General features: G+C 28.1%; 1 protein-coding gene across 3 annotated transcripts in view; it reads left to right on the plus strand.

The window, feature by feature from the left end:
• Positions 1 to 16,349, plus strand: part of LOC136988621 (uncharacterized) — a 136,112-nt gene extending 119,763 nt beyond the window's left edge. For all 3 annotated transcript variants that reach the window (XM_067286526.1, XM_067286527.1, XM_067286528.1), the window contains 15 exons: positions 894 to 1,130; positions 1,211 to 1,414; positions 1,573 to 2,318; positions 4,756 to 4,947; positions 12,437 to 12,512; positions 12,588 to 12,761; positions 12,837 to 12,926; positions 13,006 to 13,149; positions 13,265 to 13,342; positions 13,415 to 13,594; positions 13,671 to 13,848; positions 13,928 to 14,044; positions 14,161 to 14,373; positions 14,479 to 14,657; positions 15,053 to 16,349. In XM_067286526.1, coding sequence (XP_067142627.1) covers positions 894 to 1,130; positions 1,211 to 1,414; positions 1,573 to 2,318; positions 4,756 to 4,947; positions 12,437 to 12,512; positions 12,588 to 12,761; positions 12,837 to 12,926; positions 13,006 to 13,149; positions 13,265 to 13,342; positions 13,415 to 13,594; positions 13,671 to 13,848; positions 13,928 to 14,044; positions 14,161 to 14,373; positions 14,479 to 14,657; positions 15,053 to 15,073 — 2,829 coding nt within the window. In that variant the 3' untranslated portion in view covers positions 15,074 to 16,349. The remainder of the gene's footprint in view (positions 1 to 893; positions 1,131 to 1,210; positions 1,415 to 1,572; positions 2,319 to 4,755; positions 4,948 to 12,436; positions 12,513 to 12,587; positions 12,762 to 12,836; positions 12,927 to 13,005; positions 13,150 to 13,264; positions 13,343 to 13,414; positions 13,595 to 13,670; positions 13,849 to 13,927; positions 14,045 to 14,160; positions 14,374 to 14,478; positions 14,658 to 15,052) is intronic.
• The last annotated feature ends 1,784 nt before the right edge of the window (positions 16,350 to 18,133 follow it).

The raw sequence follows: 18,133 nt of genomic DNA on the forward strand, positions 1-18,133 counted from the left end.
CCCAAACCGCTGTTACTTATTACCTAAATAATTTTAATTAAAAAATTTGTAGGACAGTTTAAACTAGTTTAATTAACTCGTTTCCAGTGTAGACTCCATAAGTTTTACTTTCGATAGAAGAGGAAATCATTTCTGCAGGAAGGAAGATGGTGTGTATTCCGTTCTACTCCGACTTTTCTTTTTTTTCTATGATTAAACGCATCTGGAATCGATACAGATAACTTGGTAAAATTCGTGCTTCGTCACTTCTGCAGTCCTTAGGTTTCGTCGTCTTATTGGATTTTATCCGACCCTTTTTTTTTCCTAAGAAGATTTCGCGTTTAATACCAAACACCGCTACAATTACTTTGAGATATCTCTTATCCTGGCTTATGTAAGGATGATTCGACAATATATTGCTGGAATTTTTTCGAAATTGTCCGATTTGTGGAAGGTAATGTACTCCATAATGTAATATAAACTAAATAACCATTGGATTATTTATTTTTTTTCCATCACTGAGAGCAGAGATAACTTAAATACCTATCTACTAAGCATTGTTTTTTTTTCTTTATCTATAAATGATTATTATAAGAGTTATTTCCTTTTCAGTTTTACATAATTCTCTTGTTTTAGTTTTCATATTGGTTTTTTAACTTCTTTTTTTTTTAAAAAGAAGTAAATCTCTCTATATTTTTCATAAACCAATAGCATCTTATCTTATTTTTTAATCTATTAAACAATATTTATTATATATATAATGATTTATAGTGTTAACAGGTTTAAAATTTTAATTTTTTAAAAATAAATCTATATTATTTTTGGTTTCTATTTCAAAATACAGTTTATATCTTGTGAGAATTTTTTAAATATTTATGGTTTCTATTTTAATTCTGAGTTTGATTCTTTACTAGACACAAATTGAAAAAGGAAATGATCTGTTAGAAGAGGCAGCGATGATGGGTATTGAAGCGTTAGCAGAGGCACCGAATGTTTCGCCAGAAACTCCAAATGAATCTAAGAACGGTAATATAGGGGTCCATGAACTCACAACTTCTCTAAAGAATCATCTAAACAGTTTTACAGATCGTTTAGAAGATACTAGAGAAAGACTGGAGGATACTGCAAAGTGCTATCATCTTCTAGACAAGGTGGGTTATTTATAAATAATATTGTATTATTTTATTTAAATTTATGAAAACAGATAAATATCATTATCATTATCTCTTAGACGTACGAATGGGCTTTAGAAACAATGAGATTTGTTTCGCATATGACAATGGACAATCTGACAAATCCCGAGGTGCTTAACGAACTTATAAAGCATCTTCAAGATTATATGGACGATCATCCAGTTATTCCAGAAGAAACATTCCAGGAAATGACAGACATTGCCTTGAAATTAGAAAATGAAAGGCTTGTAGATCAATGTAAAGTAAGTTCATAATGAAAGAAACCATAGATTAATGTGATTTTTAATTTTTAGAAGTTCTTTTTCACTAAAAAGTAAAAAAAAAATATAGTAATTGATTAATTTTTAAAATTAATTTGCAACCATAGAATTTAGTAAGTTTATTTTAAAAAAATTTTTAGACTGCTCACACAAGATGCCAAGAAACAGTTGAATTGATTCAAACTAGATTGACTACTTTACAAAAAGTAAAACATCAACTAGAATCTGAATCTTGTCAACAATTATGGGACGAAGACGAAGCTCCCACTCCACGTACTTCTCGTTCCAAATCGCATCCGGGAACTTTATGGGTGCCGCACCTGAGCAGCACGCCGTTCCATCCGAACAGTTTAGTTCAACCGTTTTGTCAAAGAAGATCGTCACTTGCCACAATGGTATCGCAGTCATATAGCTCTTCAATAGGTTCTTACACTTCTTTTCCCAGCAACTATTATTTGATCGTTGATCATAAAGATAATCATCAAATAGACTATTATTTACCGGATAAGGAACAACAAATTTTTAGTCATGGACTCATTACCGACGATTTGACGACTCAGGGTCCCGTTGCATCTATACCTCGAACTCTGTTAGAAGCGAGAAGTATACGTACGGGCGCTTCTTCTACATTATCTAGTAATACAAAGAGCAATATTAGCAACAGTTGCAGCTCAAAGACTAATAGTTTAGATTCAGAAACTTGTAGCCATATAAGCATTCCTTACTTGCAACCAGTTAAAAAATATCTGAAAAGGGGACACACTTGGCAAATGTGTGAAGAAGCACTGGAGAGAGCAAAGAAGGAAGTAAAACAACAGAATGAGAGGTTAAAAATAAAAAAAGTTTTACCTGGAACAAGTGGGAGTAGTAATGAAAGTATTACAAGGTATTTGATTAAATTTTTTTTCCCTAAATTTTTAAATTAATTGTAACAAAGTTTTAGTTTCCTGTAATTATAACAGATAAAAAGAAATTTTTTAAAATTGCATAATTATATTTAGTTTGAACATGCATGAAATGTTTATTAGGTTATCTACTTAATGAATATTTTAGTTATGTGTAAAGCTATTAAAGTAATTATCAATCATTACTAAAACATACCAGTTTATAATCATATTAATCAGCAAATTTCCTTGTTTATACATCATTCAAGCCTTTGATATAAGTCATATTTTAGTTATTATATTGTATAACAATTTATCTGTCATGTTTCAGCTATTACTAGTTTATTTTAATACAATGACTTTTAATTTATGTAAGAACACTTAAAATTGAATAAAGGAAATTTTTCATAAAGCACATATATTTAGGTTTCAATTATGAAAGGACATGCAGACATAAAGACCCTTGTTGTAATTAACTAGGGGTAGAATCAATCTATTTTTAAGATATAACAATATCCTGAAGACAGATAGCATTAGACAGATAGGCCTAACATATACCTCTAGTGTCTAATTATTAAATATAGCATAATAACCTGATTATTAACAGCAATCATTTGGCTTATTTTTAAAAATTGAGTTCTTGAGATGTAACAAATGCAATCCACTGAAAACAATGAAAATAAGACTTCCAGTTTGCCTTGCATAGAGAAGTTAGTAGCCAACCATTACTGTGTATTCGAGAACAAGTTGATTAACACATAAGTTGGTAATTAAAGGGACTGAATCATTGATTAATTAGAGTACTAAAATTCCTTGAGAAGTCAGATCACAGAATAGCTTTGTCTCTGTATTACTGTAATGCAATTAAAAAATCTTGCTCTCTCATTGGAGATTTTAAAATGTTTCCATCCTGTGGATACTAAAAGGGCCTGTTTCCATGCCCATCATAGGAGCAACAAGGTGGTAAGGGATAGATTGTCCATAAACAATTTCTGGGTAATTACTTATCTGGATTTGATCCCAGGACTCTAATGCAATAGTCTGATCAACCATCCAGCAGTCTTAAATGAGATTCTATAACAGTTTTTAGTTCTTGACTTGTTTGCCATTGTGTAAACTTCATAAGGTCATCTGAGAAGTCTTAGTTTCTGAGAAATTATGTTAGGTATTCAAATACTATGAGACTTTTTAGAAGCAGATAGTTCTAGAATTTTGTATTCAAATACTCCCATCTTTAGCTAAAAGTACTTTGAATAACTTTGGATAAAACCTAATAATAAAATGTTCCTTACATGTGCAATAAAAGTGATTTCACTATAACTGAGATTATGAAAAATTAAAATTATTTATAACTTCTAAATAAGGTGAATTATAAAGTATATCAATTTAAAAGAATAAGAACAGGGAGAAAAATAATTTATGAACCTTGAATTATAATTTATTTAATAAATAAATATGAATACTGTTAAAAATAAAAACAAAATTCTTCTTTCATATAAAAACTATCTATCTATATACACAGTGCATCTACTGTTTTAGAACATATATGAAAGAAATAACTTGTTCACTATTGATTCTTAAGATACATTCTCCTAAGTTTATGCATTGCTTAGTATGGACATATAATTTTGTATTCTACTGTAGAACTCAGCAACTGGAATAGATTTGGTCTCTTGCCATATTATTTATCTGGATGTCAGAAATTGAGTAGAAATGTTGTTCCTTTAATTAGTATCAAGTTTCGGTTCAATCTTTTTAAAGAAATCAGGATCACTCTCTGCTGTTCACAGTGTGTGGAATCAATTGTGCACAAAGCTTCCTTTTCTTCAAATCTTCTGTAGCAATATTCTGTACAGTGTCCTTTCTGATACCCACTTCTGCTGTCATTCTTAATGACAAATGACAATTTACAATCAGTAGTTGATGAATCCTGTCGATCACATCTTCATTTCGACACTCGTCGGGGCAACCACTCTTAGACAAAAAGATGTCGAAGATGATCCTGTCACAAAATTGTTCATATCAGTGGAAAATGTCGGATTGCAATGGGCTGCCGTAGGCTGCAATCGTCGGTTCAGCCGTTTATGTCGCAGTTTTACAGCAGAACTTTATTGCCAATTGTTGCTCCATACATGCATTCATGAGCAGAGCTCTTCATATAGTCACATTCAACTATGCATGGCAAAAAAACAACTTTACTGATCTTTGCAAAACTGCACATATAACAAAATCTGTTGGCAGCTAAGAGAGGGTGTACCTCTATAAAAAAAATGAGTTAAAAAATTAGTAGACGCATTGTATAAAATTAATATTGATTGCAAAATATTTAAATTAAAGTTAAAAATTCACGTTATAGGTTTAGAAAAATTTCATTAAAACTTTATGGAATATTTAATATATAAAATTGTTATTATTAAATGAAAGTTATTTTTTTTTTAGCATCCCTGAAAATGATGATTCTAGAATCAGTGAAAATTGTTCTAGGATGCCACTGACACATACACAGTCTGATCCTCTAAAGGGACCAGTTCCTGTTAATAGTCACTTACTTACACGAGCATCTAGTTTGGAACTACAAGATGCAAGTGTTACGGATGGACAGATCAATGAAGATCAGATAAAAACTAAGAAGTATGTTTTTATATATGTTTTTTTCTTGTGACTAGAACTTTTTAATATTTTATTAAAAATAACAATTAACATTTTATAATGTTTTTCCTCTTCTAAATAATTTATTACATGTGAAAAATGTTTTATTATAATAGTTTTAAGTAATAAATATAATATTTAGCACTTATTTAAATCAATTTTTAAGAATTTAATAAAAAATACTTTTGTTGTTTTTAAAATATAGTGTGGAGACAAATATAAAAAGTACAAAACAGTTTTCATTCATACAAAATTCATTTTAATTAAAAATGTGCACTACATCATTTATCAACTTATTTTTAAATGAGATCATCATCATGAAATCTGTGGTTTTGAAGAGTAAGGACCAATGCCAAGTGCATTGGCCCTTATTCTTTCAAGCTATAGATATTATTTTACACATAAATTTATTGGTAAAATAACTATTTTTTTGTAATTAATGAGAAATTAATGGTAATTCATCTGTGTGGTAAGTGGAAGTTGTGGGTTCGAGTCCCATTCCAGGCTGATTCTTTTCTTCCAGAATATTCTAAATTATTTAATAAATATTAATTTAATAAGAGATGGTACCTAACACCTCTAGTACCAAATTACATAGAATTTAATTAATAGTAGCTGAAAAACAGCCCGATTCATTACAATGATCATTTATCATTTCTCATTAATACATATATAAACTCAAAGTCTGATTAATATGTATTAATGAGAAATTTAAAATAATGCAACAGTTAATGAATATTATTTATAAATTGTTCATTTGTATTCTTATACACATTTATAAAATTTATTATTCTATTTATTTTTCTTTAATAACTGTACATTCACTTATATGTAAATGAATCAGACAAGTATTAAAGAGAAGATTGAAAGAAAACTTAACGGATGTCTCAAATTTTATCAGGTGGATTTGTTCATATATATTGAATGCTGTTTTGCTATTCAGCTCATTGCAAATCTTATCAAAGTCATGATGACAAGAAAAAGCTTTCTTTAAACCCACAGAGTGGAAAGAATTTAAAAGTTTAAAAAAATAACCCTTTTACAAAACACTAAAGTAAAATTTTCATATTTTACATATGCTGTATTTCTTTATTATTGTTAATATCATAGAAATTGCATATACAATTCACTATAAAAGCTATAATAAAAATAAAAGTAAGTACTTTCTTATTCAAAATCTATTATTATATGTATTATTTCAAACTTATGTAAGATATAAAGAAGAGAAGAACTGGTAAAAGAATTGTGAATGTTTCCTGAACCATGCAACTAAACAATTTAATAACTTATTTTTCCATTTTATTTTATGTTTTCGAGCAGTTTTTCCTGAATCTGATTATATAAATGAATCAGACAAAATAAATTACATAATCACTTTTGAACAGATGAGACCCCTGGAAGAAGGTTTATTTGCAATTATTTTTTTAATACAAGAAAAGATATCACTTATATAATAGTTTCTAATAAAAATACACTAGAAAGGAAAAAAATTATTAAATAATGGAATCTCAGAACTTTAATGAAAGATTTGAGTGTAAGGAAATCAGAAAAGTCTAATATTTGTTTAAAAAGAATCATTTGTATAAGTATTTCAGGTACTAAAATCAAGTTTTAGACTATTCATTTATCATTAAACAATGAACTTTGTGTAGATGAAATGTGTCAGTAAAATAAGGACAAATAAATGGCAAAAAGGGTACAGAAAAGTTTTCAACAAAGAAAGAAAAACAAGCACTTACAGGAATTATAGTTTAAGAATGTAATTTATCAAACCTAACTACTTGTTATTCTCATATAAGGATTTTTTCAATAGTTTATTATAAACTATAATTTTTGTCAATAAAAAATGAATTTTAAAAATCGTAAGTATTAGAAATGGTAAAAGTTCTGTCTTGAATTGTAAACTAAAATTTTATATTTTTCTTTATACGGAAAAATTATTTTATATTATTATTTATAATATCTATTTTTGAAATAATGGCCAGATAAAAGTAAATCATCATTTAAATATTTTTATAGTTAAATAAAATACAAAAATACATGATAAACTAAACTGGAATTAAAAAATTAAAAACTTCGTTATTATTGAAGTGTGATTATTTTATCAAAATATCCTGTAATAAATGTATAAATTTGATTTTTACTATTTTACATTTCAATGATATAGATTCATTTACATTTAGAATAACATTTTATTTATTGCTAGTTTAAATATTTAAAATTTTCTTATGAAATCCATTCAACATACAATATTGTTTGGTATATATGTTGTAGGCAAATTGGAAAATCCGGCTCATTGTAAAGATTGCTGTCATTTTACAATGAGCCTGGCAAATTGCAAAATCATCTTCTATTTGCTATTCAGCCTGACATTTTTTTAGGCATTTTGCAATTAACCCAAAGAGCTTTAGGCAGTTAAGAAAGTGAACTTTAATTAGCCTGATCGATTCTAGGCATATTATAATATGCCGAAGACACGGTCCCAGTCTGTACTGCCAGTATCATCATCTACACAAGTAACATCCCAATTGCTTTGCTATATGCTCCCCTGGGATTGTGGATGTCGCAGTCTTCTGTGCACTACTTTACATTTAGGCCATATAACTGACAGTTACTCAGTGACATTAGCTGTGAACTCTCTTCCGCAAAATATAAGGTGCACCAAAGTCTAAAAATATTTTCAGCAGTTCCACTGCACCTTTTGTTTTCAAAGGACAAAGAACACAAAATATTGTTTCATGATCTTGATAGTTCATCAACCATTTGTCATCTCTACAGGGAGTGGATTGAAAATCAATCAAATCAACTTAGTTGTACGATGATGTTTGTGATGTTGGGACTTCACTGAATTGCACATTTTACATAGTGATACAAATACCTGCATAGCTGGTCTTGGGATATAAAACTTATTTTTCAAAAATGACATTTTTTCATGACCTGTTGGGTGATGATATTGAAGTAATATCAAAATACAGTATTTCTCAATAGGAAGAATTATCACAATAGGATCATCAATGCTTTTTCTTTTCTTAATTAAAACTCACTTTTTCCTAACCTCCATTCTAGCATATTTCCTAATTAGTCCATACTGCTTACTACTATTCTTCTTGTTGGGATTTTTTGATTCTAAAATTTCACAGACCGCTTCATTTACACTTAAAGTCGTTGAAGGTTTTTTAATTATGCTGTCATTCTTACTACTGTGTTCTTTCATTTTTTCATCAACTTCAATCTTTGGAGGTATTTATAGTATCATTGTCCCACATATTTTCTTCTCCAAGAAATGCAGTTCCTATATCCATCTCCATTTCTAAGGTCACTCTAAATACAAACATGACACACACATAAAATAAGATGTAAATATTTAAATTCTACTAAATGTTAACTCAAAAAAGCAATTGCAACCATTACACACACATTAACAACTTGGGCAAAGCCTTGTTTTCAAGTGGTGTTTAAATACATGACCGATTGTACTAATGCAAAAAGGGGAAAGGGACATTATGCACTCTAGCACTACAGAGAAGTCATATTACAACAGTGGCATGCAGTGACATTTGATGATAGAGAAGCTATGTTTCCATAAAAATGATAAATTGTTTATTTTTGTCATTTCCAATATTTCTTTATTTATTTTAATTTTAAAATAGATACATTGACATTAAACAAAGATATAAGAACTTGTTTATGAAAATAATTGCACAATATGTATTTATATTTTAGAAAATACAAGGGAAGCGACGCTTCCGCAGTTTTCATGGACGGCATGCCACTGCATTACAATAAGCTTAGAATCGATCAGGCTAATTGAACAAACTGAAGTTTGCTTTCTTAATTGCTTAATGTTCTGTGGGCTGATTGCAAAATGCCTAAAAAATGTCAGGCTGAATAGCAAATAGAAAATAGATTTTCCAATTTACCAAGCTCATTGTAAAATGATGGTACTCTTTACGATGAGTCAGATTTTCCAATTCACCTACGGCATATATAATCGCATAGACACAGCTACAAGGCTGATTGTGTGTAGTATCCTGTATGGTTATTGGAGTCACCAAAAGATGAAAGGACTATTCTTTTCTCAATATTGCTCCAAAACTATTTAAATTTTTAATTGTTTGTTTTCCACTTTGTTTAATAATGCTGCCTTTTTATTTCACATGTTTTATATGTAATTATGACTCTTTCCAACAATGCATTATTGTTATATTAGTTTAAGCTATTTGAAATTAAATGTTTTATTGGTGAAAAATGAAGTTTCACACATTCAATATTAGTCCAGTGTACATTTCCTTTTATACAACACTGACTCATCTGTAATTCTAATTGTCAATAGTTGTTATAATTTACACGTTATATCCTGTTCATATTTCTGAGAAATGAATCATTCATTTCTCCTGATAAAGTCATGATATACAAAATTGTAAAGAAAACAGTTACTAATTGTAAAGAATTACAATTATTGCTTTGGTTTTGTGTATACAGTATATATCAAAGGAAAAGAAAAAATGTTTACTTGTATAATTACAAACAAAACTAAACTAATTATATTTTTTGAATTAAGATGTTAACTGTTAAGATGTTTAGTTTTGTTTGTGTAGGCTTACATATAAAAAAACGTATTTAATTTTAACAAATTCAATTAAAAAGAAATTTCTCTTTCAAAGCTCTTAACTATTTTCGAATGATTAATTAAGAGTTTTTCTTTTACTATAGGCTTAATATAAAAACAAAAATTTGATTATAAATAAAAAAGGAAATATGAATTAATGTAATAGGCATACTAAAGTAAACCAGATTAAGGTGATTTTTTTTCCCATTTTACTGTTTTGAAGGCCCATGATCATATTCAAAATATTTTGTTATAATTTTTTCTGAATTAATAGTTTAAAAGATTTAATAAACGTAAAACTTTGTGCTGTGATACGTCACTCAAATTAAAAAAATTTATAAATAGCTCCGAGTTAATTTAGGAAAATATTTCCGAAATTTCTTAAAAAATGAGATTATTTTCTTTTCATTGTTATAGAGAGAGTATTACAACAAGAGCTTTAACATAGTAACCCAATTTCCCAAAAATTTGTAATTGTTCTTTATGAAAAATGAGATATTATTGTATTTTTTTAACAACTATAATTTTTATAAGTGGTTTTTGGAAAAAGAGTTTTCATACATTTGTATAATTGCAGAAAACTAGAGATGAATCAATTGATGACATTATTTGAGATATGATTAATGATGTAATTGATTATAATTTAAATTATATTATCAAATAAATAATGCTAGAACAAAAAAGAAGAAAAATTTGACATGTCTAAAGCAAAATCTTCAAGAACATAAATATTTTTAATAATAATAATAAAGTTTTTTAAATATATATATAATATTATCATCATTAAAAATAGTTAACTAATCTTGAAGCCACCAATTTTCTAGGAAATACAGATTTAATTTTCATTTAAAAATAAAAACCTATAAATATTAATAAACATGTATAAATATTACTTTTAATTATTTAAATTCTATTAAACTTTTATCAGTAATGCTTAGAGATGTTACAATGGTTGTAATTAAAAAAATGATTTAAATAAAGTTGATAATAGAGCTGAATCACAAAAAATAATTTTTTTATATTATACAACAAGATAGAAAAAAATTCTAGATTAATGAGATAAATTTGTCACATGAATAATTAATTCTTTGATAACATAATCATCATTTATTACAAAAGAGATTTGTTTTAAATCATAAAAACACCTGAAAAATGTTGAAAGCTAGTTAACTTTATTGTTATCTGATTCTTCACCATAGGATATGTCCATATAAAAATTAGCACTGGAAGCGATACTGTGCAATAAAATAATTCTTGCTAATTACTTCCTTTTTTCACTATTTATTTTTGGCGTTTAATTCCATAAACAAAATTTCTAGTCTTTACGATATTCTTTTTATTTAACTTTGACATAAATATACGTAATACAGTTCATACAAAAAATGAAGAGAAGCATTTTATTTAGTTTGTTTCAAATTATTAAACACTTTTTATGTAATTTAAACAACAGCAATAAATTTATGAAATAATAATGAATTCTATTGACAAAAATTTCTAATTTTTTATACCGTAGATCAAATTACATTGCATTAAGTATTTTTCAGTATGAATGAATTAATAATTTAAATCAGTGGCATATCAGGATTTTGACAGATTTGGGATACTAAGGCCTGTGTTGTCTTTCAGAGAATGTTACACAGTTCTTATTTCCTAACTTTTTAACATCATTCTTTTCATTAGTTTTTTAAAAGTGTTAAATGGAAGACAAAAATGGATAATTGATAATTTTGAATTGATAGAATGATTCAAATTATGCAAACTATAATATGATTTATATTTATGATGATTCTAAAAGGAGGAATAGAAAATGTATAAAATCATTACATTAATTGTTTTGATTTAATTAAATAAATTATAGAAATTATTGAAATTTTATCTTTAGCCTGTGCTCCACACTTTTCGACATGTGTTTCCGAGAAATATAGGTTTAAATTTTTCTGCTTGTTGTTGTTTGTATAAGATAGATATCTTATGACCTCAACGGCAGAAAGTAATGTGTTGTTATATTTATTTTTATTTTAAAGTAACAAAACTGATTAATTTGGCATCAAGGGGATGCTACAACACCATAAACACCCTTCTGGATACACCCCTGATTTAAATATAGCTTATGTTTACAAGTTTTTCATTTTATGCTCAGATTTACCTGAAAAGTAATCTTTGATTCAATTTATCATCAACAACATACTCTTGTTATTGAGATAATTATTAATTTAAATTTATAAATTGTGCAATGCATTTTATCTCGAAAGCATGCATCATTAAATACTTTAGTTTTTTCATTTATTCGTTAATTATTTTAAACATCTAACAAATAATATATTACAGTGGACCTTCGTTATAGCACTGCTCACTATACCGCGCACTCGGTTATAGCACGGGCGATGTTTGCGACGCGATAAGCTGAAACACGTTTATACAGGTCTGTGCGGCGTTAGTGAGTAGCACATTTTATTGTTACTGTGTATTGAGTAATTGTATATGTATTGAGTTCCTGAATATATTTTGAATAGTGTTTAATTATTGTATGAATGATGAGTAAAAGAAAAGCTTGACATTATTGCTAGAGGTAAACCGCGTTACACTGCGCCACTCAGTATAACGCGATTCACCTTATAACATGGGTGTTGTTTCCCACCCAACATGTGCATTATATTGGGGTCCACTGTATTTGTTAATTAATTTTTATTATTATTTGTTTTTTGTTTTATTTACATCCTTAATTGATTTTTGTGAACATTTTTATTTCTTCAAAATATTTGATATAATATATTTGATTTGTCTTGTATTAATTTTATTTTATAATACAGCATAAAATGGATTTTCAAAGTTTCTTAAATTCTCTCTTTCTATTTTTTGTAGAACCTTGATGTTAATTATGAGGGAAATGATTCAGACGGAAAGAGATTATGTAAAATCTTTGGAGTATATAATAGAGGTTTGTTAATATTACATAAATTATATTTATCATTATTATGTAAGTAACTAAGTAAAGCATATTATTATTAAATAGAATTACATCCCCGAACTTTCCCGAGAAGATATTCCTCAAGCACTTCGAGGACACAGAAACACCATATTCAGCAATATAGAAAAAATATATGAATTTCACAATCAGTATTTCCTTCAAGAACTTACACAGAGTGAAAATATACCATTCAGTGTGGGACAGTGTTTTCTACGTTATGTAGGTTATGCGTGTTATAGATTTTAAACTCTCATACAATAAAAATATTTCAAATAATTTTTTGATTTATTTCAGGAACCAAAACTCAATCTTTATGCTTTATATAATAAAAACAAACCAAAATCTGATGCCTTAATGTCTGAATATGGAACACAGTTTTTTAGGGTAAGTTGTGAATTTTAAAATGTTAAAATATGTATTTTAAAGAGATTAATGTTGTTGTTGTTGTTGTTTATGTTGTTAGAAAAAGCAACTGGAACTGGGTGATAAAATGGATTTAGCCAGTTATTTATTAAAACCAGTTCAAAGAATGGGAAAGTATGCTTTATTATTAAAACAATTATTAAAAGAATGTCCGGAACGAGATGCAGAATATCAAGACTTGAAGGTAAAATTTGCATATTGCTTCAAAAATGTTTTGTATAATTGCTTGTAGAATGAATTATAAAATTTATAAATATTATACTTTAGCAAGAACTACGGTGATATATTTTCTATTTCAGGCTGCAGAAGAATTAGTACGTTTCCAGTTAAGACATGGAAATGATCTTCTTGCAATGGATGCACTTCGAGACTGCGATGTTAGTTTTCATCAATTGTTCAATAATTATTTTACAACGATTATATTTTTTAATGAATAATATTTTAAACAGGTTAATGTAAAAGAACAAGGACAATTATTAAGACAAGACGAATTTCTAGTTTGGCAAGGAAGATCGAGGAAATCGTTGCGGCGTGTATTTTTGTTCGAGGATTTAATCCTCTTCAGTAAAACTCGTCGTGACCCCGAGAGGAAAGGTCACGAAATATATCAATACAAACATAGTATCAAGGTAGGAGACAAAATAATCGGTAAATGTTTTATTAAAATTTTTGAAATTATAAAATTCAATAAATTCGTTTTTCTAGACGACAGATATTGGCTTAACAGAACAAATTGGTGATAGTCCTACTAAATTTGAAATATGGTTTAGAAAGAGAAAATTGAATGATGTATATATTCTTCAAGCACCAACAGCAGAAATAAAGATAGCATGGTCCCAAGAGATATCAAAACTACTTTGGAAACAGGCCTTACGAAACAGAGGTATATCATAGAACTTTGAAGAATTATCAGCAAAATTCAAAATATAACTATTATTAAATGTAATTCATTTAAAATATAGAATTGCGCCTAGCCGAGATGTCATCTATGGGAATAGGAAATAAACCATGTCTAGATATAAAACCTAGTGAAGATCAAATTAATGATAGATCTGTTAATATTCAACAACTAGTGAAAAGTGAGTAATTGTGGAATTATTAGTAGATAAATTTCAAACAACAAACCCTACTTGGAATTCTAAAAGACTTGAATATAATATACCAATTCGTAAATTAACGAATTTTTATATTTCAGACCATCGATTCAGAAATTCAATAGCAGTATCATCATTTGATCAACTGCGAAATAAAAGACCACATTCAATTATATCTGTCAGTAGTTCCTCCTCTTCTGGAAGTAGTCAGTCATCTCTACCTTTTTATGGTGCACTTAATTTAGGATTTGAACCGGGAGATAGTCCTCGTCCACTTCATAGGTCTTTGACCCAACAGTCTCAATGTTCTACAGGTTAGTAATCAATATATTAAATTTTATCGTTCGATTTAGTTATTTTATTAATGGCTTATTTTAAAAAGTTTACATAATAATTAACAAATTTAAATTTTTTTCTAGAAAGTGGATTTTGCACCGACGTTAGTTTAGCAGGAGATAGCCCTCCTGACACAGAACATATAAAACACCATAAAAAAGCTGAAAGAAGTGATAGTTTACTTTCTAGTGATTCCTTATTATTAGAAGTTGGTGAAGCAGAATTCATTTCTTCCACAGATAGTGAACAAGCATTATCACAAGTATGTATATTCATTTCACGATTTTTAATATATACAAATAAGCAGATCAGAATATTTTCTGCCAGTTCAATTAATAATTATCTGCATATGCTTGAAATTGGTAACTTTGGATGTGTTATAAATTTGAATTTAATGATTTCTTAAAAATTATTGAGAAAAATATATTTTTTCCCCCCAATATCTAGTGAACAGTTGAATTCTATAATGAATCCAGCTGTTTGTTAGGTATTATCAGGTTAGTTGTATTTATTATATTTTTTTCCATTCAGATTATATCTTAATACTTATAAAAATGCAATGAAAAAAGATTTTTGATATTTCCAGTTAATTCAAATGCTTAAATAATCCATTATTATTATTCTGAATGTTAAAACTAAGAAATTTTTTTTTTTTAGAATGTAACAGCATCTATGTAATACAATTATATGTGGAAGGTATCTATTTATCAAGCTGCTATATCTTATTTATTCATTCAAGTAGAGTGAAGCAGAACTGGCAGCAAGACTGGTAGCTTGACAACTATCAGTTTCTCAGAATCTAGCCACAGCAATGTGCCATATATTTTCCATTGGCAGAGCAGAACTACGTTAAATTCTCGACAGCAATGCCGAACACTTCGAACAAGTTTTTAAGTTTTTGCCTCATCTTGTCTGGCAAAACTGAAAGCAAATATATAAAAACAAAAAACTGGCAGTTAATTCTTTGGAAAAATTTCAGTGAAAGTTAAAGCACTGATACCATTTTTGTGCCTTTCTTAAATTTTATTATATAAAAGAAAAAAAAAAGCAAAGACATTTTATCTGCATCTGCATGATATAATCAAAACTTTTGAAAACTGAAATATTAATTGCAGCCAAGGAGTTTTTATACAACTTTTTTTAATAAATGTATACACGACAGACAAAATTTGGAAGCCAGAAATTTTTCTACCAAACATAATTTGTCATTTCTTAATTTGTTTATGTAAAATTTGTATCAACACCTTGTACTGTATAGCTAACAGTAATGTAGGAACAAAAAAATAAATCCCAAACCTTTTATGGTGTGTGACTAATATATAAAACTGTTTAAGACCAATTCGTAATAGAAAAAAATATTTCCACCTATTTATTAGTCAAGGATGCATTAATAAATAAAAATAATTAAATTAAATTTTAAGTACAGCAAAGTTATCTCTTGTGATTTTTAGAGTTTTAAACTAAAAAAAATATATTATATATAAATAAATAAATATATATATATATATTAATTTCAGTTTAGTCTTCCATCTCATGTAAACTGATTTTATTGAAGAAATAAAAAGGGGGGGAAGAAACTCAAAATAAAAATATGTATATTAATATGTTATTTACTGAGCTACCTCAAAGAATATTTTGTTAAAAATGGTTAAAAACTTATCAAAAATCACTAATTAAAATATTCAATATAAAAATTTAACTTATAAAATACCACTATAAATATATAAAATGCAAAGTATTTAAATAACAAATCAATGTAGACTTTTTATTTTAACTTTGCTTTTTTCTGCTGATTTTTAAATTTCGGAACTGATGTTTATTTCTAGTGCCATGTTTGTTTAGTCAGCCAGTATATAAAAAAATTCATGTAACTGAAAGCCTTCAAATGTGAAAATTATTTGTAAATCTATTTCTGTAATGATTGTCCTTGAATAAATTTAAAAAGTTTATCAAAGTTGTCTTCATTTATTTTCTAATGATTTTTATACTTAACACCTGTACACACCAAATTTTCAGTTAAACACTTAAAAATTTCTGTGTCGCTTTCCTTATCGTACCAATTGCCAAGCTATAGAAAACATTTCATTGTTAATTGCTCTCGAGTTAAGATTTTATTATTTTTCAATTACCTGTACTTGGAGTTAATATGTACCGTATTAAAAGGACGTACCAAATATTTAAAAGTACGCTCGAGTACATATGGCATTTAATATTGTCAAAGAACATCTTTTACAATATTAAATACCATATGTACTCAAATGGACCCACCATGTTATTTAAATTTATTTGTAGTGTGTGTGTTTATTCAAGCCTGTGAGTCAATTTGAATCTGTAGGTTTATTTTTTCAAAATTAATTTTTGTAAGTGTTGATGCCAGTGGCTGAAGGAGTCATTAAATGAAAACCAAAAAATAATTCTAAAAAAGCAAAGACGACAAGAAATGCGATGCAATAATTTACACAATTACAATTTTGAATAGGTTGTTCGCAGTATCTGTTGTTTGAATAAACCTACATTTGGGTTTTTCCAACCTTTGGGTCTAATAGAGTGCATATGGTATTCAGCTAAAATATTATACTCATTCTTTAACTAGTTAAATTGAGAGTTACACAAGTTTTAAGAATAAAAAGTTTTTACAGAGGAAAGACAAACATTTCATTCAAAATTATTTAACTTGACATGATATTCTAGTCTTGATCATTTTTCATAGCAGAATTTTTACATAAATTACTTAGTAGAAAATTGTTCATGAGAAATTTTAGAATTAGAAGAAATATATTTAATCAAATTTTTGCATTTCTAGTGCATATTTTATAGATGTTACATGCCATATGGCTACGTAAGTTACAGAGGAAGTGAGTGGCAAGATGACATTTAAAAAAAGTCTTTGAAGATTATTTGAGAACATATTTTCTGATTTCTCCAATAATAATAATAATTATTGCTATTAACATATTTCGATTCAGAATTTTTCTTCTACTTTAATGGCATTTGGTCCCAGTTCAGGGGTAAGGCCTGCTGGATCTTATTTACTTCTGTCCTCTGCATCCTCTGTCTTTAATTCAGTCTTTCTCATAGAATCTCAACTCACTGTCTCTCTACCTCCTTTGTTGTCTGCCTCTTTCTTTTTCCCTCCACACCTAAATCCTATGTCCTTCATATTATATCTTGCCATCCTTTCCTTAGGACATGTCCAAACCATCTCAATCTCAGTTTTGCTATTTTGTCTAAGACACCTACAACTCCCAGCTCTCTTCTAATATCCTCAATTCTCCTTTTCTCCGTAAGTGAGATTCCAGCCAACCACCTTAACATTCTCATCTCTGTTATCATCATCATCATCATCTCATTCTTTCTTAAGGTTCATATCTCTGTCCCATACAGGAGAACTGGCCTAATCATAGTCTCATAAATTTTTATTTTTAGTTTCATGGGGAATTTATGATTACATATCACACCTGTTTGCTCTTTCCATTTCAGCCATGCCTTATCGTGCTTTTAATCTCAAAATGGTATCTTCGCTTTGCATCTATTATAGCTCCTAGGTACTTAGAAATTAAACAAGTAACAATGCAAAGTCATTTCTGTCTCTCACTATAAGACATCTTTCTTCTCCTTTACTATGACTTCAGTCTTGCCTACATTCATTTTGATTCCAATTTTCTGTAGGCAATTTTTCCACTCTAACAAATGTTCTTGTCAGTCTTCCTCACTCTGTTATTAACATAAGGTTATCTG

The sequence above is a fragment of the Centruroides vittatus genome, unplaced genomic scaffold, assembly GCF_030686945.1.
Source record: "Centruroides vittatus isolate TY-2023 unplaced genomic scaffold, ASM3068694v2 scaffold_373, whole genome shotgun sequence".
In the NCBI taxonomy this organism is placed as follows: Eukaryota; Metazoa; Arthropoda; class Arachnida; order Scorpiones; family Buthidae; genus Centruroides; species Centruroides vittatus.